The sequence below is a fragment of the Etheostoma cragini genome, chromosome 22 (genome assembly GCF_013103735.1).
Source record: "Etheostoma cragini isolate CJK2018 chromosome 22, CSU_Ecrag_1.0, whole genome shotgun sequence".
NCBI classification, from domain to species: Eukaryota; Metazoa; Chordata; class Actinopteri; order Perciformes; family Percidae; genus Etheostoma; species Etheostoma cragini.
Window position 1 is genome coordinate 18,679,904 of NC_048428.1, and position 26,494 is coordinate 18,706,397.

Sequence of the window (26,494 nt, forward strand, 5' to 3'; positions counted from 1 at the left end):
ATATTTAAACTTAAACTCTGGGACCTACTTTCTATGGAAAATATTAAAAACAAGTGAAGAGGTACCAATCACTATGATTTGTTTTATAACTATTCCAGATTGCACTCCTCTGATCATCATAAAAAAAAAACATAGTGCAATCAAGAACAAATGTGTTAGTCAAAGTAATCAAAGTAATGGCTGGATTCCTCATTTCATTCAATTTGGGTTTCCTCTTACTAAGTTTGTTAAGGTCGTTTCAACGTGGATGAAGGTCAGAAAGAGATATAAAAAAAATGAGCTATATAAAAGATATAGTGCGTAGTTTCGGTCTCCCCCTTGAGGAATTCTAAGTAATGACATCAAACTGTCCACATGATGCAAGCCTACCGGGATTCTTCACCTGGAACAGAAGTGTGATGCCCAAAAAATATATGGTGTTTTTTGAAAATTAAACTATGTAAACCTATTATGATATAACCTCTAAATACAGTTATGAACCTGAAAATGAGCATAATATGAGCTCTTTAAACCTTTAACACTGTAAGTAAATAAAACACAAATCAACAAATTTAAGCACCATGCAGAAACTCCTAGATGTAGCTTGTTATTTATTTCCAGTAGATTGGACTACAGTATTTGTTGATTAACTTCTCTTTTTATTTACTCCATTAGAAGTAAGCTTTGTTATTTGATACGTCCATGGCAGGAGTTTTTTAATTTGAGTTCAAAGTTTATGCATGCCGTTTCTTAGTGGGGTCTTATATTATCTTAATGGAATGAAAGGAGACTTTAATGTTTGCCGTTTGTTTAAGACATTCATGAAATAAATAACCAGAGAACACAAACAGGTTTGAAAAGAGAATAACTCACATTTGAATTTAATACAAAACTTGGAGGCCTTTTTTACACTTTTCATTAACAAGCTGCTTAAATGTTACAGAATTATGCAGTCTGCATCACATACAGCAGAGCGACTACAAGAGCTTACAGCAGAGCATAAGATGGAACGATGTCTGACACGCACGCATGCACACACACGCAAACACAGAAACACTAGTGTTAGCAACTTGTCTAATTGTATTGTCTAAATTATATCTTGAAGAAGAGAGAAACTTGTAAATGATCCGAGAGAAGCCAATCCTTCCATCTTTGTTAAGCTGCTTATAAGTAGCAAGCAATCGCATTTATGATCAATATCTGCACAGACACACACACATACTGTGATGTTGGCTGCCATCACAACCTGCAGCACTAAGCACACATGCACACACTCACACATAGCAGTTGCCTACTTATTCAGGTCAGCACTTCAGCATGCGTTTCTGATTATCATGCAGCAGTCATTTTTATAGGAAGAAATACTAAACATCAATTTGAGCTAATTAAATATCTAACATGTAGAAGTTCAACTCAGTAGGCTACCCTGTGTTCATTAGGAGGTGGTAGATATCTTCACATTTCTGTTTTGGCATCTTATTTGCCTACAATAACACCCAAAAATCACGCCTTTTATAAAGCCTAAAAAGCTTTGTTTACAACACAAATGATACATTAATAATACCTGATGTGCCATAAGTCCATATTCACTTCACTAAATAAATTCATCTTATTCTGACCAGCAGTTAATGTGTCCTCAAACATATTCACTCGTGTGCTGAAACACTCAGTAAAGTGCTATGAACAATACAGCATGTTATCGGTACATTTTAATAAAAACAAACAACTATATAGCTAGCTGTTATTTCCCTGATTTTACAGTATATCGCTTCATTAACAGCAGAAAGGCATGTGCATTTACTTATATGTAAGTAGGGCTGTCCCGAATATTACTTTTGGGAGCTTCAATGGTAAGTATTGGAATACGCTGACTGACAGCAGTTTAGTTAACTGCTGTCAGTCAGCCTAGCAAGCCGCTGTGGACTCAGAGTCAGTGGGATAATCACATCAAATAAATTATGCATAAACATCTTGTATGTACATATGATTTAAAAGGCCTGTCAATCATACTTCATCAAGGCTAATTATTTGCCAAACTCGCTGTAGATTTCTTTAGTTAGTTAGTTTCTTTAGTTTAGTAGTTTTCTCTGGTATATCTGGCACTTTACTTGTTGGTTGTCATCATCGCAATCTTTGAAGTTATTCTAGACGTTTGACTTTTTTGACATCCAACAGTTGCAGCCGAGTGGCTATCCCTCACACGGTCAAATATTTAGTTTTGGTGCTGGAAGTTAGATGATAGCTCAGGCCGGGCGCCATGGTGAAGTGAGGCAGGTTGCAATGTGAGTCTTTACATCTGTCTGTCTATCATTCTCAGTAACTGGGACAGTGCCGCACCTCAACCTACACACCAGAACATATTCTCTGCTGAGAATAACAAATTATAATTAACGTTGATGCATAAATGAATTATGTAGGATTATGTTTCCTTATTTAATGGGCTATTCGGATTTTTGGGGTAATGCATATATAAATATAGATTTAAAAAAAGAAACCGAAGCATTTAAAAACTGATTTGGATCCTTATTACCACTGAAAAAACTAAAGCTTCAAAGGTTCAAAGCATTCGGGTCAGCCCTTAATGTAAGCTTATGTGTGAACAAACATGCACACCTTCACAGCAGACACACACGCAGTAAAGGTTTGCAGTAGCCACCAGCTGAAACATAACAGTATTCAGGTAATAATCAAAACATAAATAGCAACTGTTCAAGTAAATGTGACTCATTCAACAAGCTGCTCTGTTAGATAATAATGAGCATGCGTGTGTTTGACACAGGCACATATACTGCTTTATGTTCCTCCTTTCATTAACGAGCATCACTGTGTCTCGAGTGCTCGGAGCGGTGAGTCATCCCAGCTTGCTCATTAAGTATGTCTTCATGCTGTCACTTCCTGTGAGACATTCAGAGAGAGATGGCATCATTGTTTTGTTCCCACCCAAAATTAGGCATAATGTAACATATGTACATTTATGATGTACCCACAGAAACTATCACGCATCTCCGCAGTTCCCCTCCGGCCTACAGAGATTTGAAAGCATTTTTTAGTTTATTGTTTTGGTTTTCCACACGTAAACCAGCTTGAGTTGCGGCAACCGACGGCAATAACACTCTGGTTAACTGAAACAGTGCCTGCACACCATCACACAGCAGACACAGTTAGCGACTACCTGGTGAACACAGTGCTGGTGGGGACCAAAAACAGAGCTAAAAGAAGGGTGAACGTTAGACCAAAAACCATATTACAATATCTCACATGAGACAATGAATGAACAACAATGACAGCAAATGGTAAATGCTGATTTTGGGGTTTTCTGCATTATAAAGGAAAAATAAGAAAAACGTTCATATGAGCTGTGAAAAAACAAGTATTCAGATCCTTAACGTAACGTAATAATAATACTCTGTTTCAAGTAAAAGTTCTGCATTGAAATGTTACTTAAGTTAAATTATGTAAGTATAATCAGGAAAATGTGCTTAAAAGAAAAAAATATTCATTGCAGATAAATCCTCACTGTTTTAGAAACTAGAAACGATCAAAACAGTTCTGGCAATCAACTAAGTGTTTAATGGTCTAATCATTTCAGCTGTACTTTTAGGCCGTTATATTGTTGGGTAGTTTAATTTTTAATAAAACACTGCATTTTATAAACTACATATGTTGTGTGTGCAGAAATCTTAATTTGTAAAGTAACTAGTAACTAATTAATGTAGTGGAGTAAAAAGTACAGTATTTCTCTCTGAAATGTAGAGGAGTAGAAGTAGAAAGTTGGACAGAAAAAAAGTACTTGAGTAAATGTAATTAGTTACATTCCACCACTGTACATGTGTATTTACAAAGCGGACAGCTCTTTTTGTCTTTTCAAAGTTTCACCAGTTTAGTTTGACTTACTTGTTTCGATGTGGTCCGTATGTGTCCAGCATGAGCGTGCTGGCCTGTTCCAGGTTCATCTGGCAGCGCTGCAGAAGCTCCTCACACTCTGCTCTCGAGCGCAGGCCCAGACGAAACAGCTGCTCCACCTGCAACACAGAAAGAGAGAAGAGGTATTTTTGTTGGCATGTTGTCGACTGCCATGTGTTTTTATTATTGTATGATTCTGTGTTATATGTAGTTTTAATTTTCTTGATATAATTCTACTTCAAAATGTGTTTTTTTCACAGAGATTAATAGCATTATAATAACATTTGGTGCTTAAGCCCTCTAACTTGCTCCGCTTGCCCTATTTTATGTATCTACTTTTTTGGGTTAAGCTCTGCCATTGGGGCATGTGGAGTGTGAGTTTGGATAGTGGAGAATTGAGATCCCAATATTCCCAGAAATATCTGCAAAAACCCAAAATTTGATATAATGAAAACCATTTCAAAAAGGTGATGTCCTGGAAATACAAATGTTATAACCACTGAAGAAACTGAAGAAAAGAAAAAACAGTTTTATTTATTTTTTTTACTTTTGAAGCAAAATGTAATTTCTTGTTTTGGGTTAGGGTACCTTGTGCCATCATCTAAATAACTGATGGAGCTTTTAACGCTAACAAAACATGACAATAAAAACAGATGAAGTGTACCTTCAAATGATTTATGGCTTGAGGAATGCTCCAGTTGTGACTCTTCAGAGCTGCCTGACACTCCTCCAGCGTGACTCCGTGTACTGCTCCTTGTACCTGTGAGTGATGCCATGAACAGAATGATTTGAAATCTAATCTTTGTGGTGACTCATTTGTCTGCGTTAAGCATTTTAGAAGAAAACTCAGAGACACTTGAAAATATATGATTTTCTCGCCTAAATTTTTACCCTTAAAAAAGTGCTGCAGTTTCCACATGCTTTGGCCCTCTGGGATGACCCTGAGTTCATTGGGAAGATAACACTCTCAACTTGTTGTTTCTAGTGGCAGTGTGATACTAGGCCTTACTGACACAGAGCTACAGAGGTTAGAACACAGAATTTCTATTTCCGTCCAAGTAAATCATCTGAAAAATTAATAAAAAGCACTACTGTAAGCATATTACATGGGCTACATACTAAAATAGTACCCTAGCCACATGTCTCAACTTAGAACATAAAAAATCCAGAAAAAAATGACTTATAAAATGGATTTTATATGAATGGATTTCTACAGATATGTCTGTGCGTTTGTCTTATTTCTTATTTCTAAAAAAGCCAAAAAAGTGCTAAATACAAAACTTCTGAAATACAAAAACACATCCACATTACTCACAGATATGTCTGAAAGAAGTACATACATAGATTTATAGAAATAAGTAATCATAATTTCATGAAATGATGAAATGCCATCAGAAGGCCATATTTTTGCTTTCAGACAGCTGAAAGGGATCACAGGAATAGTTTTTTCTGGCCATGTCTGGTACCATTCAACTCGTCTTCTTATTGGCTACACAGGGATGCCAGTTTTATGACCTCCTCTTATAAGTGGTCGGATCTACTGTCCATCTTTCCCACGTGGGCCCAATGGGGACTGTGCGATATCATTGGCTTAGCTTGAGGGTATCTCTTGATAGGCTGATGCTATTGAATGGGAACAAGGTTCATTGGAATCTGCAGAAGCCACAGATTGTAATGGTGTAATGGTGGGAAAAGTTACAAGCTATAAAAACCGAGAAATGATGCACAATCTAGATTTCTGAACGTCGAAACTTGGCCAGAAACTACAAGATTGTGAGGGGACCAGCTAATTATGGATTACAAGGCTTGGATATTCTAATTCCTTGGAGTGTTTGCGATTTAGGAAATCAACGTTTATGAATATCTTTCACCGCTGTGGATAAAGACACGAGGACAAAGGTAGGGATGCACGCTCGATTTAGACAGAAACGGTGCAGTGTTTCTTAACTTCATAACGTTATTATAACCGCTGCAAGTCACCTTATGCTTTGTGCGGGGGCTTGATGGAATCACAAGACTTTAAGCTTTCTAATGATGTGCTGCTTGATTGGGTTGGTGACGATTTAATGATTGCAATTCATGAATGAAAACACGTTGTGGAAAAAACGGTACCGGGAGAGGAAACCGTGTTGTGTATTTCGTGTATCTCTTCCTTACCTGTGTGACGCTCTGCTCCTTTTGTATGCTGGGAGCTGCACTTCGCCCGTTGTTGTTGTTGTTGTAGGAAGAGTTCGGTTTGGCTCCGCCAGGATGCTGGATCATGGGCCTCACTGCCGCCATATTGGCTGCTCCGTATCTGATAAACAACATGGTGACAGTATTCATAAATAAATGAAATCTGCATTTTCATTTACACACTGAAACAAAGCTTGTACAACATTACGAAAGACACACATTTAACAATTTATAAACAGATTTATTACCAATATATATTTACTTCATATACATCTAATGAACTGCTAATGAAGACTGAAGAAAGCTCCCCCATATCTACTAAATGGACCTTGAGGTGAGATTGTTTTGAAACTACGACTACTAAATTACTGTTGTTTTGAACTTTGAATCTCAGTTTAAAAGAGTTATAAAAAAGGTTTATAAAGATATAGAATGGGTTTACAAATGATAATTATGGATCTATAAATTAAAGAGAATCTGAATTAAATGACCTATAATATCAATATAACATTATAATTTAACAAACAATTCCACACAAAGACTGCACTTTGAGTCCAGGGTTTTACATAGTGGCTCAACCTGAGGGACAACAACGGGCGCCGGGACACGATCCACGATCCGGGGACGCAACAGTGGGGAAATGATACGCCACAAGAAAAAAAAGAGAAAATCGTGTCCCTGTATATGAACCAACAGATTAAATAATGTCACCATTTCACAAACTGCCATGACACTGGGCTGTGTGGCTACAGTAATAGTTTTAATCAGTATTTGCTATTCTTAAATTTTAGTTGTTTTGTTGTTTCAATTAATTTATTATTACATTTATGTATTACTCTCTTATTGTGTAAAAAGCTGACCATTGTATTGTGAGGGTCAGAAGAGGAATAGGAATTGATGGAATCCAAAAAAACTCAATAAATTGCAATATAGAGAGAAGACAAATATCTACACCAAAAATATCTTGAAGAAGCAACGTCACTCAAACTACTTTAAACCTGTGTAAAGAGAAATGTTCTTTTTTGGCTCAGTGAACAGCACTTCACAAGGAGACAAATCCAGCTGTTAGTCAAACAGCACTTTCTCACTTATTGAGTGACGGCTGCTCTCTCTGGGTGTTACGTGAGCTTTTGGTAATACCTCAAGATCCATGCATGTTTTTAGTATTTAAGGAACAATTAGAATGGGCTGGAAAAGCTGTTTTATGGTATGACACCAAGGAAACTGTTAACAAAACAATGGGCAGGAAGTAGAATGTGGCAAATATTTCAAGAGTTCAAGACCTCTAAACACTGTCTTTACCAGATAGAAGTTAGACTCAGAAACATGGAAAACTAAAGTTAGAATTTAAAGGAAACTTGAGGGAACGACCAGTATTTTTCAAATTAGATCTTACTCAACAAACAACTTATACAATACAATACAATACAAACATTCATGTTATTTGTTTTTTTATGTTCTGTAAAACAATTGAGCTAAACTAAACAACATAAAGAGACAAATACCAAAACTAAAAAGTAGTCCTCTGGATAAGCTACTGTATCTAATAGGAAACTAGTTCCAGGGAAACCTTCTAACTAACCAAACTAGTTGGACAGTGTTTGATATCAGCAACACACCTTTCCAGAAAAGCTGGTCGCTCAGGCAGCGGGGCGGGAGCAGAGCTCTGAGGGCTGTCAATCAGTGAAGATATGCCACGCCCCTCACGAGAGGCGAGAGGATCCAGTAAGGAGCTGGATGAGTAGGAGGAAGCTCGGGCTGCAAGCCGGGACGAATGTGATGTGGTTTGAGCCAAGGAGGAGTTGGAGGACAGAAGGGGACACAGGAGTCCAGATGCCCGGCGTGGGGAGACGGAGAGGGGAGGAGGAGGCAGGGCTACAGGGTAGGAGGATAGCGGCGGCACCAGTGGGAGGGGAGAGGAGGAGCGGGAGCCCGGCTGGGAGAAGGCGTGGTCTCTTGGTGGGATCCGAGGAGGTGTGTCTTCCTCGTCGCCCAGGGAGATGGAGCTGGAGCGCGCCTGTGGGTGGGTGGTGCGGGTGGGGGGGTCGCGCTTGGAGGGGCGCATCGGGGGTACAGGGCTGCGGGGGGGCAACACCGGCCGGTCCTCAAAACAGCAGGCGAAGGAGGAGCTTGAAGTGGGAGAGGGGGGAGGCAGGCAGATCTGTCGATGAGGCCCCAATGGAGCCAGGGGCATAGGGAGGGGGGAGGAAGGGAGGGAGCGGCCAGTTGCGATGGGAACCTGCAGTTTCACCATCACCTACACCCACAAAGAAAGACAGAAATATTGGCATGAGTCCGTTTGTGTTTATCTTCACAGATAGAGATAAGAAACTTAAACTACGTGTTCATTATTACTTTCTCCACCTCTCTCTGCAGTTCTTGGAAGATGTCGGCGGACTGTGACTCGCTCCTGCCCGCAGTGATGGCGCTGGGTGAGCTGGCGGTCTCCTCAGTAATTCCCCTGTTAATAGACCGCACCTCGTGGTCCACTGATTGATCCTCAAGCTCCGAAGCAACCTCGTCATAAGTTGGCTGAGGGAGAGGCCAGTCCAGGATGGACGGAGTGTCCTGGGGATGAGAATGATGGACATTGGAGAAGCTGAGAAAAAGTGATGAATAGAAAGTAGAGTTTCACAAGTAGGGTTAGGCGTCCTGTAATATAGTAGTTTCTTCCACATCTGCACAGGATATGGAAAGTTGGGGAAGTAGAAAGTAGTAGGAGTCACAGAAAGCAGTGGAATGCACACTAATATAAACGTGATATTTCTATATAAAACCTAAAATCTAATGTTATTGCTGTCCACATTTCTGCTGTTCATGAACAGGCCATCTAATAGTTGTCTCATGTCTCAGTCAAGATCAAAGTGGTGGACTAACATTGGCAACCATAAAAAAAAAGCCCTACAAAAATAATCCCCACCTTTAATATTATACACAATCCTAATACATAGCCACTAAGATGGAAATGGCATCTCCATATGCTTTACGGAAGGCAAAGATAAACCTTTTAATGTTGTTAACATGTATGAACAGACTCTAGCTGTGACGTAATCAAAGACAGCCAGAAGATGTAAGAGGAAAAATTACTGTGAACCCAAAGCATTGATGCAATGTGCACATGATCAATCAATGAGCACAAATCCATCACATTGCACCTGCTTTGGGCTCATCTGAGGATTAAAGACATTTCTGAGCCAAAGGCTGGACCACCTCCTCCCGAGAAGACAAAAGTGTGGTCAGACATCACCAGTGTGAGGTGGTCATTGCTCTTTGACCGGAAATATGCTGGAGCACAAGTGCTTGAATAATTGTGTGTTGCCATGCAATGGGAAAATAAAAGGAACAGGTGAAATCACCAGATCTGGGAAAACATGTGTGAAAATATAAAATATAAATTTTTCCTTTTGTTATTGCTCTGAATGATAATAAAGGATATAAAGTTCCAACGATTTCAAATGTAATCTTATATAATATTTTATATATATATATATATATATATATATATATATATATATATATACACACACACAGTACATATAGTCCAAAACAAAATGCAAGCTTTACTATGTTTATTGCTTACATATGCCCTTCTATCATCGTCATCATCATCATCATCACATAAGTAGATTTGTAGATTCGACCGTATTAATAAGGTATAGCAAAGTATTCTCACATCCAACTACTTTCAATCTCTATCATCACCTTCAGTGTGTCCTCGTCTGGCTGCCATGCCTCATTAAGCGGAGATGGCGTGGTCGAGCTGAAGCTGTCATCAGTGAAGTCGATAAGCGACACCTCGCTTTTGGCCGAGTGCACGCCGGACCCCTCCCATGGTCGGAGTTTCAGCCCCAGGGACACTCCCAGCCTCTTCAGCCCAGACGAAGCGCTGGTGGTGTCGTCTTCGCCGTAGTCGTCCATCACGGAGTCGTAGAACGGCTCTGGACAAACACGCGCAAACGGCAGAGTCAGGAAACAGAAGCATGTATCCAAAGGACCGATTGCACACTACAGACAGCACTGGGGGAGGAAGAGAAAGACTTACTCTTCAGCAGAACAGCTGGTTGGGGCGGCCGAGGAGGAGGTTGCTCTGATAAAGACAGTTTAAGACATTTAGCTTACATTCACTTAAAATACTCCGACAGAAGAAGGAACTGAGTTTTCTACATGATCTCCATTACAAGCTGGATAAGGAGAAGTACATGGTCAAACACTGTAAAACATAAGCCATTTATGTCAAGTGTACAATGGTGGAAGAAATATTCAGATCCCTACTAAGTAAAAGTACTAATACAACACTTTGAAAAGTCCTGCGTTCAAAACCTTCTTAACTAAAAGCATGGAAGTATTACCAACAAAATGTACTTTTAGTATCAAAACTAAAAGTATTCATTGTGCAGTAAAATGTCCTCTGTCAGTCAGAAAAATTTAAATTGATAAATAATATATTTTTAATTAAAATCCCCAAGTTTGGAGAGGCATGGTTTTCACTAGACAGGAAGGTTATGACAAATTGTAATCTGCAAGGTAACTAAGGCTTTCAGACAACTGTAGTGGAGTAGAAGTCACATAAAATGGAAATACTTAAGTAAAGTACAATTACCTCAAATTTGGACTAAAGTACAGTAATTTGTTACAATAAACCAATGAATGTGTGTGTTTGGTGTTTAAAGTTTTGGATGAATTTACTTTTGGAACGGTTAGGGAGTTTGGTGGGCCTTGCGGTCCCTGAGTCCATCCCAAGGATATCAGGAGGGTCCATGGGGTTCCCCAAATACAGACTGAAAGGGAGCACACAAGTACATCAGAATTAAATTAAGTTGAGGCTGTGAATTCATTCCGCAGCAGTTGAAGAACTTGTTTCCATAACGGCTAAGTAACAACTCAACCTAATATTTCTTTACCGCCTGTCCTTGACATTAACTACAGCCATTAAAGGTCCCATGGCCCATTGGCCCATGGCCCAAGGTCCCATTTTTAACATTAATATGAACCATGGGTATCCTGCTCTGCTTTTGAGAAAATGAAAACTCGGGCCGATCTGGAATCTTCCCTTATGACATCATAAGGAGCAAGGCTACCCCCCCCTTACTCTGCTTTACCCTTTACCCTTCCTGAGAATTTGGCCCAACCGCGAGAGAGAGACATCATGGCTTTCGAACGAGCAAAGTGGTAGTGGGGCGGCTGTGGCTCAGCGGTAGAGGGGTTGCCTGTCAATCGGAAGGTTGGTGGTTCGATCCCCGCCCCTGCAGTCATTGTCGAAGTGTCCTTGGGCAAGACACTGAACCCTGAGTTGCCCCCGGTGCTGCGCATCGGAGTGTGAATGTGTGTGAATGTTTATCTGATGAGCAGGTGGCACCTTGTACGGCAGCCCCGGCCACAGTGTATGAATGTGTGTGAATGGTGAATGTTTCCTGTAGATGTAAAAGCGCTTTGAGCAGTTGTTATGACTGGAAAAGCGCTATATAAATACAGCACATTTACATTTAGTTGGTTAGGGCAACCCCCCCACCTAAATAGCTACAGACACAGAAATTGTACGTCCTAAGAAAAGCTCTTTGTAGAACTGGCTCTAGTGGCTGTAATACTGCAATTTTGGGAAAGAGACTTCAGATACAGTATTAAGGGACCTCTAAGGTCTATATAAAGCATCCAAAAGCACCATGTCATGTTATGTTATTTTTTTTGGTATATTAGGCCATTAATGACAAGACAGCTGGAGAAGTGAAAGGGGGGAGAGAGAGGGGGTATAACAAGCAGCAAAGGGCGCAGGTCTGGAACCCTGCTCTGGATTTCTAATAAAAGCACATCAGTACATCATCTGTTGGTGAACTGATGCGCTGCTGCTCTCCAGTGGAGAGTTACAGTACAAGCAGTGTTACAAGAAGCACATGGTTCAAGCATCATAGCACAGCATTTAGTCCTAAATGTTTGCAGTTTGTTATCCTCCACAAAGGCAAATCTGGATCTACATAATCTAGATCAGTGGTTTCAGATAAGTCTGAGGGGTCAAAAGATGATTAAAGGAAAAGAAACAAAGAATTACTCTTACACAACATTACATTCATAGACTAACTTTTTCTTTAGTGCCCTTTTCTTGTAAAGTATTGGGTACAGCCACATTCAAATACAACAGTCTGAGAACCAGAATGAACATGTGCAAAGTAACGCAAAAATAGCTGTGATCATACGGGTTCATTAAGCAATACACTGTCCATTTTTCAGAATCAGATTCAGAAAAAAAATGTATTGCCAGGAAAGTACTCACTAGGAATTTGTTTTGTTTAATGGTGCATACACAAAACTCATTTAAACAATTATATAAAATAAGCAAACAATGAACACAGAAACAAAAGAACACATTCATATAACTATTTAACCTTAAGAAGAAAAAAAGGAGGCTGTATGGCACAAATCTGCAAAAACGTTCAGGATATATATTTCAGTTGAAACTGTGTTTTTAGTTAAACTTATAGAGGGAGGGATGGAGGTCTGCATAGCGTTTATTTTTCTCAGACTAGTGTTCATGAACTGTTTTCTTTCCCATTCTGTGGATAAAACTTAAGTTAAAAAGTGAGTGTCATTAACCTGTCTATGCGATCAGCGTGTCCCCAGCTCCTGTCAGGGTCTGTGTCTCCGTGTCCAGTGTGGATGAAGGAGTGCTTGAGCGGCCGGCTGATGTCGTGGGCGGACAGACCGGCGACTGACGTCACCACGTGGCGTGGAAACTGGCCAACACGCAGCGTCCCCTTGTTCTGACCTCGCCACCAGTAGTGCTCCGCCCTGGAAGCACGCACGCACGCACACACACACACACACACACACACACACACACACACACACACACACACACACACACACACACACACACACACACACACAGACACAGACACAGACACAGACACAGACACAGACACACACACACAGACACACACACACACACACACACACACACACACACACACAAAGATAATAAGGAAACTACCTTCTACTCTGTTTGTACAACATGTTGACTGCTGACTTTTGGTTTGTATTATCTTTATCCTCATTTTCAACATCATTTAACAATAATAGGACTTTTACAACAAATTGTCTCTAAGTGCTTTTCATTATGCTAACATATCACTTTGCTTTTGAGAGAGAGAGAGAGAGAGAGATGCAAAGAGAAGCGCACACGAAGGAGCTGAAGCTGCCAAATAAGAAATCCTTGGTTGCATAACGTCAGTCTTAAGTGACGTCAGTTACTTATGATGTGGTCTCGGTCTTATCAACGGCATTTCACTTCTGGGATTGTTCAAGTGCCACCAGAAAAAATGCAGAATTTCCCTCTTTCCAGGCCAAATGTCTGTTAGCTTCCGCTTTCTTTGTGTTGGTACTCTAACCTCCGGTGGATTTCTGAGGACTATGGTTAACTGCTACTCATATCTCTGCAGGGTAAATCCACACAGCTAGCTAGACTATCTGTCCAATCAGAGTTTTATGTCGGACGACTGAAACAACCTTTGAACGTACAAAACAAGTTCCTTCCCAAGACTATTTTGCAGAGGCACCATTGCTCCCTCAGGCACTTAGGGCCGCCCAAGACAATTGTGATTGGTTTAAAAAATTGACAAAAAAACTGCGCAAGTTTCACTCCCATCCCGGATTGCTGTGTGGACTAGCCAGACCCTCTTCCGCGGCGCTTTGGAGGAAGGTCTGGTAATGCGAGACTACTTATGAAGTGCTGCATCAAACTGTGTGCCACATGTGGAGGTGCGGCATTTGTCATCACACCACTTCATTAAAACGTCTGCAAAGGATACCACCGTGTTTCCTCGCTCTATGCTCCTTCAGAAGCCACCTCGCTCCCAGGTCCTTCTTTAAGGGATTGGGAGACCCTCCATGATCGGGTGACACGAAAAGCGATTTTCGTGTCAGGTGAGTAGAGAGAGGATACGAGGAAGCATAAGTTAGCGTAATGAAAAGCACTGTGTGTCACATGAATACACAGAAGCCACAATCATTCTATAATGAGCTAGTAACATGACGGTAATTACAGACATTTTCCACAATGCAAGGAATCCAATGATAACAAAAGATGCATTTGTTGTCCTATTGAAAGGACCTTCATTCCATGTTAAGTTGCACACAAGCATGACTTTCAAAAACCATTTAGGAGAAATGCTGCTTTGTGTAGAAGAATGAAATGGCATTCTCCCAGGGTACCTGCATGTGTTGTATAACAGACTGACCTTCCCTCTATGATGGTCATAACATCGTTCATTTTAATCTGGAGTTTGTCTTCTTCCTCATAGTCCTGCAGTGCTTTCATATCCGTTGGCATTGTCTGCAGAACACACACACACACACGCACGCACACACATACACGCACATGCGCACACACACACCCACACGCACACGCACACGCACAGGCACACACTCACTCACACACACACACACACACACACACACACATCATCATCATCAGCAGCAGGCTCAAAAGAGGAATACATTGTACAGTATATATTATTTTTTCTACTTGCTTTCCGTTTATTGTCCTTTGTTTGCCCGGTGCATTCATTTGGAGCTACGAGAACACATTTGGAGGTAAATTAAGAAAAAAATGTTGTGTTTAAATAAGGTCATCCTGTTGTTTTCAGAAGCCAACCCCTTCTCGGCTGCAAACCACAAAAAGACAATACGCTTATTGAAGTCCCCACTAAGTTGTTCTAGCTGATGCTTCTTGAACTGCAATTAAAAATAATATTGTTCCACTCAAAAGAAATATTCACTTAATTGTATACAAATAAATAATCAAAAAAAGTTTCCCTTAGTCCAAACATAAGCACACACTGAAATTACCCACACTATGTTAGTACGCCATTTTTTGCTAGCTAGATGGTAATTTATAGGAGAACTGGGAGCTATCTAGATGTTAGAAATTATATATGTAAAATTGAGTTAATCCAGAACACTATACGAGGCTCATGTTGCCCGGCAAAATAGAAGTAATATACTTAAGTACAAATATGAGTATTTTCATTTTAATCTACTTTATACTTCAACTCTACTACATTTCAGAGAGTAATATTGTAATTGTTTTTTTCCTCTACAATTATCTACCTTTAGGTACTTTTCAGATTGAAATTGTACAGAGAAGCCTAGGAGTTTCTAAATGATTTATTGTTATGGGATAATTTGCCAGAAAGTAGCTCCACCTTGACTGGCCACAACATTAAAAGTAATTTTATATAGTAAGATAGTAAAAAGGATCTGATAATATAGTATATGATATGGAGGCATTAAAATGAGAGGGGCCATTTGGCTGCCTAATAATAATACTTTTTTGTTGATTATACTTACTTTTACTTCCCTAAAATTTTAAATGCAAGACTTTTATTTGTAAAAGAGTATGTCACAGTGAGGTATTAGTAATTTTAGTGATTTCCCTCTTTATGTTTGCTATGTTTGCAGAGATAAATCACATTTCTGAATGCACCGGATTAGATCACCTTAACCTTTAAATGTATAGTACTCCATTAACACTGACACCACAATAACATTCCTGCTGTCTCTCTTGTGGTTTACTCTCATGATCTGTTTTTACTCCTGTGCTACCTCAAGCAGGAAGTCTCTGAGGGCGATGAAGGTGGGTCTGTCCTCAGGTTTGGGGCTCCAGCACTGCAGCATGACGTTGTAAATATCCAGAGGACAATCGTCTGGTTTGCACAGCCTTTCGGCTTCCACGTCCACCTTGTGGAGGATCTGCAAACAGACATAAATAACAGAATACTAAAGGATCATTATTACCTGGGGATTTTTTTTCTTATAATAATAAGAAACGGCAATTGTTTTGTGGTTTAAGCGTTTTTCAAAAAACTTAATATGCAAGAATACATTTTTTTTCAATCCAAAACATGAATTTCTTCCTCCCTGAACTTTAATGGCAAACTAGAAAAGATGTGCGTGGGCATAAGCACGCACCTGGCTCCCATTTAGGCCCAGCCAGGGCTCCTGTCCGTGGCTGAACATCTCCCACAGAGTGACCCCAAACATCCAGGTATCAGACGCGTGAGAGAAAGTACGAGACTTCAGAGACTCTGGAGCACACCTGGAGAGGGACATGGAAGAAGACAGAGATACAGAGAAAAAGACGGACAAAGGTAAAGGTCAGAGGCTAAGAACAACTGTGGACAGCAACACCACAACTGTTTTCAAAATAAGGCAAAAATTAGTGCAACCGGGATGCTTTTCTCACCACGGGAAAGGGATTTTGTGGCCCTCCTCCATGATGTATTGGTCGGTGTGTGTTGGCAGTGCTCTCATCAGGCCAAAGTCTCCGATCTTCACCGTTTCATTGTTGGACAGCAGGACGTTGCGGGCCGCCAGGTCCCTGTGGAGGAAACGTCTCTGCTCCAGGTAGGCCATGCCGCATGCCACCTGCACACCCACCGAGTCAGAATGAGACTGTGCTACTTTAATGTAGCAGTAATATTTATCCAGAAACATTATATATACTGTATATAATAGTGAAACACTAACAGGGAACATTTTACCACATAATGCTTTTACTTTTCAAACTTTAGGTACATTTTACTAATACTGATTTTACTTGAACGCAGGACTTTTACTTTTAGTAGAGTAATTTCACAGTGTGGTATAATCTCACATGGCCAAACCCTCCTCCAAAGGGTCTGGCTACTCCACATAGCATTCCGGGATGGGGGAGAAACATGCTCTGGTTTAATGGCATTTCCGTATACCAATCACAGTCATCTTGGCCAATGCTAACCACTGGGTAAAAGTAGCAGTGCTAATGTTTTGGTGGAACACGTGTACGTTTAAATCTTGTTTTAGTCGTGCAACAGAAAACTCAGATTGGACAGATAGTCTAGCTAGCTGTCTGGATTTACATATTGCGATAGACACAAACATATGTAGATAAACAATGGATTTTTCGGCATTAGATGGAAGAAAAGCATCAGTAGGAAACAATAAAAAAACATTTTGAATCTTTTTTTGTGGGGCCTTTTATATTGAATTTGTTCAATAAAAGAATGTTGGAATCATTTTTTGAATCTAACAAGCAATGTGTTGTATTTTCGAAGAATACTGAAAACTGCAGAACTGAGTACAGTGTTATATTGGTTTATTTATCACAAGTAATATCGTTTTTGCGGTATTCAACAACGTTTTCACATATCGCATATTTTACCTCGTATCGTGCAGCCCTAGTGTTAACTGACCTGCACAGCGTAGTTACACAGAGAGGAGATGAGGATGTGACCCTGACGCTTTCTCAGGCGATCCAACAGGGAACCCAGAGGGGCCAGCTCAACCACCTACACACACAAACACACACACACCATAGGGAAATAAAAGACTGATTATTATTTTCTTTTTTAGACAGGAAATGTGTGACTTGGGTGTCTACTTGAATGAATGGGATGCATGAACACGTTTGAGAAGGAGTGTGTTTTTTACCATCTTCATGGGCTGTGTGAGGACGATGCCATACAGCCGGATGAGGTTCACGTGGCTCAGTGAATGCATGGCGTTCACCTCTCTGATGAAATCGTCTAGACCGTCGGAGTCCAACACGCCGGCCTTCAGACACTTCACTGCCACGGACAACTTGAGAGGCACAGAGGGGGAGACACTGTTTTAACAACCAACAGAAAAAATGCTGTACTGTAATTTAAAATATTGCCTTTGAACTTGTTTTGTGAAAATCAATCAATCAATCAACATGTAACGTGACGATTTCCTGCATGTCTTTCCCCACCCCTCTCCTCTTTCTCACTTAACTATCTTGCCAAAAATTAAAAGGTGGAAAAGCCCAAAAAATAATCCTAAAAAAAGAAGACAAAAAGATGAATTTGAGAGCCAACATCCGCCAACCTGAGCTTACACTTCATACATTCTGCACACTCAACAGCAGGTTATGTGTTTCCATGTTAGTTTTTTTTTTTTTTTACTCTCTACTGTGTCTCTGCGTCCCACCATTCTGCCGTTGGGTCCCGTCCACTCTCCTCTCCGTACCACACCGAACGTGCCATCTCCCAGCCGCTCAAACAGCTGCAGCTCCGACTCTCTGATCAGGCAGGTGAGCGAGGCTCCCGACTCGCTATAGGCTGGTCCCGCGCTGGATGACGCCCCCTGGGGGAGGGGCTGCTGGGGGTCGCCGTCAGGTCGTTTAACCGGAAATACCTACAGTACGAGCCCAGAGGCATAAACTGCGTTATTTTTTTATAATTATTTATTGTAAAATAGTGATACAAACAATCAAGGCACAATGAGTTTGTATACTTGTAATAAAAAAACTAAAAAAAATGATGACAGCTTTGAGGTAGAGACAACATAAAGAACAAAACATAACTAAGAAAAAAAGATACTGGGGGCCTTTTTAGTCAGGTAGTGAATGTAAGTCCAACAAGAGTTTGTTGGCGTTTTCCTTCTTAGGAGCAGAAACTGGCGACCGCAGGTTGATTAAGCTCATAAAACTGCAAGAGTTTTGATTTGATTTCCGGATCCAAGGGATAACATGAAAAAGTGATAACACTTATTGCCAAAATGGTGGAAAAATAAGATGTTAAAAGACAAAATATGAGACAAAATATGTGAAATAAAACTAAACAATATCATCTTTTCAACCCAAACATGTATCACATCACATAAGTATCATAAGTTAGATTTCATTAATGAGCCACCACAGGGGAACGTCTGGGGTGTTGTTAGAGACTGTGACTGGCAAAGCAGCTGTTTATTTAAAATATTCAAATCTCTGCATTCTCACTATATGTTGCTCTGAATAACTACCTAATTATTACAAGCTGCTGTAGTGTTTTGCTAAAATATAAAATCAATTGAGGAGTGAACCGGCGACCTTTTGTTAATTGCTGTTGTGTTACCAAATACATGAGTGTGTGTGTATGCAATACATACTTTACTGATGGCTGTGAGGAACTTTGTCAAAGACAGTCTTTGCAATGTTGAGCAAAATATTATATTGTATAGTAATAATAATTGTATATTAATAACAGTAATAATAGTGTGTGTGTGTATGTGTGTGTGTGTGTGTGTGTGTGTGTGTGTGTGTGTGTGTGTGTGTGTGTGTGTATTTGCACCTTGCTCATCCAGGACTTGCGTTTATAAAGCGCTCTTCTCCTTTTGACTGCCTCCCAAAGCCTCCTCTGACCTGCACCGACACAATCACAAAATCACAATTGTTTTCCCACTGAGATTTTACTATATGCACTGATGATCCGATGACATTGAAAATGAGGGTTGATCGTCAATGATCTCTCGAGGATAGTTTAAGGTTGAATATGTTATAAAAACCCCAATGTGCACCAGATTTTCCTCTGTTGTCTGGAGTAAAACACGGACAGGTCACAACAGGACGTACCCGGGCGTCCCATGCCGATCTTCTCCAGGTCTTCATTTTTGACGTAGTCGAAATGGGAGAGTCGTGTGACGTTGAGCTCGTCACGGAGCCTCAGGAAGTACTGCTGCAGCTGCACATCTGTCAGCAACTCCAGCAGCCAGTCTGTCCCCTCCTCACACTGCATCTACACAAACAAACACACACACACACACACACACACACACACATTCACCTTGCGTTACTACACATGAGGATGCATTGACAAATCCCCATGGGTGCAGTAGGATTCTGAATCAAACTGGGTTTTTACTTTATATTAAAATGGGGGGGGGGGGGGTTGAATCTCATCCCAGTATGGGACTGGCTCAGTTTTGGGGTTTGTGGAAGAACGTATTAAAGTGGTGGGTAGGAATTTTTCAGCGTCAAACACTTGATTTTTTGCATTCTGATCCTTTTTTATGCACTAATTTATATTGGAAAGGCCTTTATTTATGTGAAAGAAAACACTTTAGCTTTAGGGACCTGGGCCTGGATCCTTTGGACCCCAAAAGTCACGCTCGTTTGATAAGTGTAACCACATCCAGGCCCAAGTCCAGTTGAAACGATAATCTTTAATGGGGGAGGGTTGTGTGGAAAAAAGTGCCAATTACATTGGATCTGGAAAGCCACTTATCATGTTTTATAACAGTTAATATCTTTCATCGTAAATTACACCGATAGTAACACTGTTCCATCTATTCCACTACTCCCGAGGCCTGTCAATAACAATGCAGGAACACACATAAAATGAGACTTATGTCCACGAATCTGTTACCACAGTGCACGCTGGGAGGATTCCTAATGCACCGACTTCCTGTAATTGCTATCACTATATTAACTATGATTGCGGTTTCAACTCTCTCCTCTTTTAGCCTTCAGCCCTAATTAAAAATATGAGTGCACTGTTACTCTACATAACTTCATCCAGGATTAAAAAATTATACTGTTCTCAAAACGAAAATTAGATTAGATGGAAATAAACCAGATTATTTTAGAAGAATAACACCATGTTATCCCTAAGTAGTTGAGCTACATTTGAGGAACAGGGCCCGGCAGGTTGGGAACACGGAACTGAACGATGCAGTTCAAAATAAATAGTAAGCGTGGTCTGCAGTTTGCAGCCCAGCCACCACCATCTACACACACATGATCACAAACAACCTTCTTTCCCCCTCACACATCATACCCACTCTTTATCTCACAAAGACAGACACACACACACACACATGCACACAGACAGACACAAACACACACACTGTAATTCCAAAGAGAAAAGAAGAATCCCTGCGTGTCCACCCACAACTTCATATTTTACCATTTGTCCACCGACACTCTCTCTGCTCCTTCCGTCTCTCTCCTCTTCGTCCTCATCCTCCCCCTCCTCCTCTCCTCTGGTGTATGGGAGTCGCTGATACATATAGCTCTCCCCCATACTGTAGCAGCTCTTCTCGTCCTTTGCCTGGCCTCTCTCTCTCTCTCTCTCTCTATGCTTTTTTGTTCAGCTGCTTTTCAGAGGAGGCGTTAGCTGTGCCGCCGTGTTCCGAGTCTAGTTTGCTAATCTCCTCTCGGCTCCATGACCTTCTCTGCTCAATCGATAGGCGCATGCACACGCACGTTCACAAACACAGCGAGAGGCGTTTGACGCCACTCTCTCCAGTTGTATCACCTAAAGCTATCTATGAACTCTCTCCGTCTTCCCTCCCACCGGGTCTTTCTCTCCCTGCTGACTCACAGTTTTCCTGCAGCATTGGACACCTCCATACCTCCCTTTCTCTCCATCTTTCCTCCTCTCTAGCTCTCCATCTCCTTCTGGCTCCGCAGCCGAGCCCACTGTCTGATGATAAATAATTCAGCGGCTCTAACAAGAGGATGAGAGGGAGAGAGAGCCAATGTAGATACAAATATGTAGACAGATGGATAGGAAAAAGGATGAATGGCCTGGCCAAAGAGAAATAAAAGGAGACAGTTCCCAGCATGCAGTTGGATAGATGCAGACATGCAGATGGTACAGCAGTCATGCAAACAAGGACAACAGTAAATAGACATTTAAGACTTGGTCGATTTAAAATATCAGCTTTGGAAGCTTCAAACTGATTTCAGAACGATTTTTAAAGAAGAGGTTTCATTCGGTTTTACATGATTGTAAATTCAGTATTTTGGGGGTTTGACAAAAACAGGCAATATTAAGACATAACTTATATAACTGGAAAATGAGGATGGACATCTGCCCTCTTTTAGAATAGAAAATTAATTAATTGAAAGAAATGAATAATAAAAAACAATTACAAACAGATTAGTTTGAAAGTCATTCAGTTTTAAGTCATCAACAGAAATAAAGTCAATTGTGGGTTTATGCTTCTCAAATGTGAGGATTGATGCTTTTCTCACTTTTTGCTGTGAAATTTAAAGATATCATCATTCTGTTTCACAATTTTGTTAAATGTTACAGACTAAAATAAAAATTCATTAATGAGAAAAGAATTATTAGTGGCAGCCCTTTATTTAGCCATGCTGAGAATGGCGAGGTCTGTCTGTTGGTCCGCCACTGGTCCGGACTGGAATACTGTATGTCATCATCTAGAGTATAAGATGGATTGCTATGGCGAAGTTATCTTTGATGAAACTGACATCAACAAATATGATGTTTGATTTAAAAGATAATTTTTCAACAGAAGAAAGTCTCAGTTTATTGTTAAACTGTTGAAGTATTAAGACTGTGGATATGTAATTAGAAAGACTACACACTTCAATGTCGCATGGAAGACGTCTTGCTGAAGATTTCATGTCTCTGTGTATCGTACCGGCGATGTAACCTTACTCAATTGAGAAAGGATCTTGTTCTACAGCTTATCTGCTGAAAAAACTTTGCTGGATAAAACAGGTGAGATAATGTTACATGTGTTGTGGAACAGACACTGAGCGGTTTCACACAAAAGTAAGTGTTACAATGACAAACCTACGGCTAACTGAGACTTTACCGGTTAGGAAATTATCTTTAAAATAAACAAACATATTAACTTCCTCTCCCCCTTTAATACGGTTAATTTTTGTTCTGAATTAAGGTCCCATGAGGTCCACCAGAAGGGCCGTGACTTTGGCTCTCTGTTATGTCCACAGAGCAAAACTTTGTCAACTTAAGAAAAAGTCTCTGGTTTGTTCATCTCACTTCAATTTTCCATCTAGTGGAATAAGAAGCAATTAATCTTATTATTCTAGTACCAAAAGGTTAAATTCTCATGTGCAATTTATATAATAAAACACTGACCTTCGGCGTCTGTGTATCGATATAGTATTTTCACGGAATACTATGTTGCATCGATTTTTCCTCCAACCCCTTACAACTAGTATATTAACCTTGGCAGTGCTCAGGAAAATACTACCTTAACTATATATGTTTTTCCATTATTTAATTACAAAGGTTGTTGGAGATTAGTAAACAACATACTTAACCCTCATGTTGTCCTTGGGTCAAATTTGACCCATTATTAGTTTTTTCATCACAAAAAATGGACCTTTGAAAAAAGCTGACAGTCAACATTAGAAATATCAAATAACTTTGAATTTAAAAAAAAAGCAAAACGGCCACAACATTGAAAAAGTGACAAAACTGTCAAACAATTGATAACTTTTTCTCATGGTTGACCAAGATGCCCATCACAGCCAGATTACAGCCCTAATTCAGCTCTTGTCAGTATGTTTGGTAAAAGCTTATCCACTCTTGGCAAAGTCTCGGCAAATGCACAAAAATCCATTTTGATTGATCCTGTGAGCTTCATTCAAGATATAATTAAGAACTAATATCAATGTAACTCTGGTAAAAATTCCAGATGTGAGTGTGAGTTGTTTGCTTTTAGCTTCTACTGAGCATTTAGAAACAAGAGTAAAAGACAAAAGATAACACAATGAATGTAATAGTGTGAGATACTGAGCTGGCACCGCAACATATGACAAAAAGACCAGTGCGTCCAGCATATGCCTGTACATGTCACATGTGGTTATGTATCCTGGACTGTGTGCATCTGTGGCCTAAATGAGCACAAATTCAGAGCTTTCATCGCTTTGTGTGCACTTGTTTTTTTAATCAAGGGCGATGCTCTAAATATAGGGAAGCTAAATTTGGCTTACATTCACTGGCTGTCATCTCAGCATCAGACACGATAGATTCAGTCAGATACACAGATGTTGCTCTGTTTGACGGGAACCGCAATTTACTGTGACTGCAGTCTTATTTTTTTCTAAATTCACTTTCCACTTGCTCTGACCACTGACTAATTACAGTAACCAATATTTGCAGTGTTCAGAGCAGAATTTCTTGAATGAGGGGGGGGGTTGTAAAGTAATATTAAAAGGTGCACTATGAATTCCTGCATGGTCATTTCTGTTGACTTCCCATTTCAATTTCAAACAACATACAGCAAGCTCGCCCCCTGATAACTTGTTTCATTGTCACAACACAATAGAGGAACATCCAAATATATTAAAGTTCTGACAAATAAAATACATAAAAACACATACTTAAGATATGAAAAACACAATCAGAAAAAAAAGCGTTCTCTGGTGGACAAAGCATGCAACCCCATCACTCATATCAGAGTTGACCGTCAGTTTTTATTTTATTTTTTAAATATTCATTCATCAGAATTCTTTGTCATTATAAATGATTCTGATGAATGAATGTGAAAAAAAAGATTTATTATTTAATTTTATCGGCTATTATAAATGCTGATACAGATAGTTTGGGAAATGCCTGTCTCCCGAGGCCGGGCTTTTTCCCACTGTATTCGGGGGTACGCAGCAAGCGGATCAAGGAGAGGTTCCAACGATTTGAGACAAAAATTACTTGAGGCAAAACCATGCAGGAACTCATAGTGCACCTTTAAGGGGCCCACCTTTTTCAGCTGAGGGGCCCAAACATGTTGAAGACCCCTGAATTAGAGTACAGCGGGAGAGCATAATGTGGATCATTCACCAGCAGCCAACATGCTGATGAATTAGAAAGGGGACATTAAAATGCGTAAATTCTTCAAATAAACCTAAAATAAGATAAGATTAAGATAAAATAAGACTTTATTAATCCCATACTGGGGAAATTCCTATGGTATTCAATTTACAGATACACCCTAAATGACAAAGGAAAACAGCAAAGTCACATTTGAGAAGCTGGAAAAAAATGTTTGTCATTCTTGTTTAGGAAATTACTGAAAAGATTAATAGATTATCAAGATAACGGTCGATTCATTTCGGTCAATTGGCTCATCGGTGCGGTTCTAATGTTCACATAAAATAGCTAAAGTCATTAAAAAAACAATACTCTCATAGACGCAACCAAAAAAAGGAAGTATATAGTTAGTATGCATTCTTTGGACAGTAGTGACATATTGGTGTATTTTAACATAGAGAAGAACATTCTTAGCGTACAAGTTTGAAATGCAATTTATTTTTTTAAACCATGTAAATGTCATCTTCTGTTCATTCTTTTGGAAAGATATTGAGTTCATAGATTTCTCTTTATGAAAACATTTCACAGAGCTCAATTTTGTGGCCGTTTAAATGTTTCTTTCTTGCTCTTAGTGCAGAAGCAGCCAGTACAGGCAGTCTTCTCTGTAATAATCTCCTACATGGTGCGTGTGTGTTTAACTGGTCTCACCCTGCAGAAGTCTGTCGGTGGATCAGGAGTTTAAAGCTGCAGTCAGGAATGACTGGGGTCACTGCAGGTCACCTGGAACAGGCCGTGGATGGAGGGACCCCCCATCTGTGAGCACGCACACACGCACACCCTTTACTTTCAGAAACATACAAAACATAGAATTTAGAAGTAGTTAAATGAGATAAACTGACAAAAAGGCCAAACTTAATTGTTTTTACGTAAATTATGAATGAAGCAACGTAAACTGATAGATCCATGCTTTCTGTTAACGGCAGAGTATTATACGGCCAGATTAAAAAACAAGCTGTCAAGTCTCAAGTGCTTGAGTCCATGACAAGTTACTGTATGTCAAATCAGTGTATTCATTTAAATTGCATGTCTGAAGAAGAGACAATTATTATTTTTTTTGGAGTCTGTGTTTTAAGACCAAATGTGGCTATGCAGAACCTGCACAATGCCTCTTATTTTATTTATTTGTAAAAAAATTTACTTATTTGATTGCTTCTGCTTATCTGGATTCAAATGAAAAAGTAATGAGGAGGTGAATTCTAAACCATGTCAAGTCCTTCACCAGGCAGCTCAAAGTAAAAAAATAAATAAATCAAATTGTATAATGACAATTAATTGAAAAGTAAATCAAATAACTGAATCATTTCACAAATTATTTTTTTAATGTGTCTGGTTTAAACCTTCTGGGGGTGGAGATGGGACTTAAATCTAAAATTCTGGCTGTAGTCTGTTAGCAGACCCTTCTTGTTATGAATCTGATTTCAGGTCAGCTCTGGGTGACATTACACTGAGAGAAATACATCATTTTTTTATATTTATAAAAAAAGTAAATATCAGTACATAGCAATAATGGAGAAATGGTCTATTAATCTCTACTGAATAGAGACGAAGAGATTGGGATTGATCAGCCTGCTGCTTCTGTCTGCCAAAGCTGATAAGCCTTAGTCACGTTAAGTGTCCACCTGCCTGTCTGTCAGTAAACATCTCTCCATTAGGCTCAACATTATACCTTTATCTCATTTAATGTAATGTATACCTTTATCCCATTTAATGTAATGTATTGTTTTGGTGTAACATGTAGAATCTTCCACATCGAGAGGGCAACAAGCTATCAAAAGAAAAAACAACCCCGGGGACACCAACCTGTGAAGACGGGTTTTGCGGGAGACCAGTCCCCCTCCTCCGGCCAGTACTCGCTCAGTCCGCCGCCCTCAGCTGCTGGAGCCCGGCGGTAAGCCGCGCCGTTTTATCGGGGAATCGGTTCAGTTCAGCGTATCCGTTATAGTTCTCTCTCTATCTCTCTCTCTCCCCGATAACTCCGGGATGCTCCTAGATCCGCCTGTCGTGCTTTGTGAGCGTCACTGTGCGTAACATCAACG

General features: G+C 40.0%; 1 protein-coding gene and 1 long non-coding RNA gene across 5 annotated transcripts in view; one reads left to right on the forward strand and one right to left on the reverse strand.

Annotated features, from left to right (window-relative positions):
• The window catches only part of tnk2a (tyrosine kinase, non-receptor, 2a), a 41,275-nt gene extending 14,781 nt beyond the window's left edge, over window positions 1-26,494 (reverse strand). Inside the window, exons 1-22 of one of the 4 annotated variants that reach the window (XR_004655181.1) lie at window positions 26,259-26,494; window positions 25,107-25,211; window positions 20,775-21,317; window positions 19,442-19,604; window positions 19,161-19,231; window positions 18,037-18,243; window positions 17,518-17,667; window positions 17,280-17,375; window positions 16,292-16,473; window positions 16,018-16,144; window positions 15,652-15,798; window positions 14,286-14,380; window positions 12,643-12,837; window positions 10,744-10,835; window positions 10,100-10,144; window positions 9,760-9,995; window positions 8,413-8,625; window positions 7,677-8,314; window positions 6,040-6,178; window positions 4,547-4,642; window positions 3,874-4,001; window positions 2,757-2,874 (exon numbers count right to left, since the gene is read on the reverse strand). Coding sequence is in view for 3 of the 4 variants with exons in the window: in XM_034861614.1 (XP_034717505.1) it covers window positions 2,868-2,874; window positions 3,874-4,001; window positions 4,547-4,642; window positions 6,040-6,178; window positions 7,677-8,314; window positions 8,413-8,625; window positions 9,760-9,995; window positions 10,100-10,144; window positions 10,744-10,835; window positions 12,643-12,837; window positions 14,286-14,380; window positions 15,652-15,798; window positions 16,018-16,144; window positions 16,292-16,473; window positions 17,280-17,375; window positions 17,518-17,667; window positions 18,037-18,243; window positions 19,161-19,231; window positions 19,442-19,604; window positions 20,775-20,891 (3,144 nt within the window). In the remaining variant the exon portion in view is untranslated. Of the gene's footprint in view, window positions 1-2,485; window positions 2,875-3,873; window positions 4,002-4,546; window positions 4,643-6,039; window positions 6,179-7,676; window positions 8,315-8,412; window positions 8,626-9,759; window positions 9,996-10,099; window positions 10,145-10,743; window positions 10,836-12,642; window positions 12,838-14,285; window positions 14,381-15,651; window positions 15,799-16,017; window positions 16,145-16,291; window positions 16,474-17,279; window positions 17,376-17,517; window positions 17,668-18,036; window positions 18,244-19,160; window positions 19,232-19,441; window positions 19,605-20,774; window positions 21,318-25,106; window positions 25,212-26,258 lie in introns of those variants that run through there. The other 3 variants (XM_034861615.1, XM_034861614.1, XM_034861616.1) reach the window with 3 other exon arrangements.
• LOC117937569 lies at window positions 5,103-23,868 on the forward strand. The gene is made up of 3 exons (XR_004655184.1): window positions 5,103-5,114; window positions 8,755-8,762; window positions 23,797-23,868. It is a non-coding gene; the product is annotated as an uncharacterized LOC117937569 (long non-coding RNA).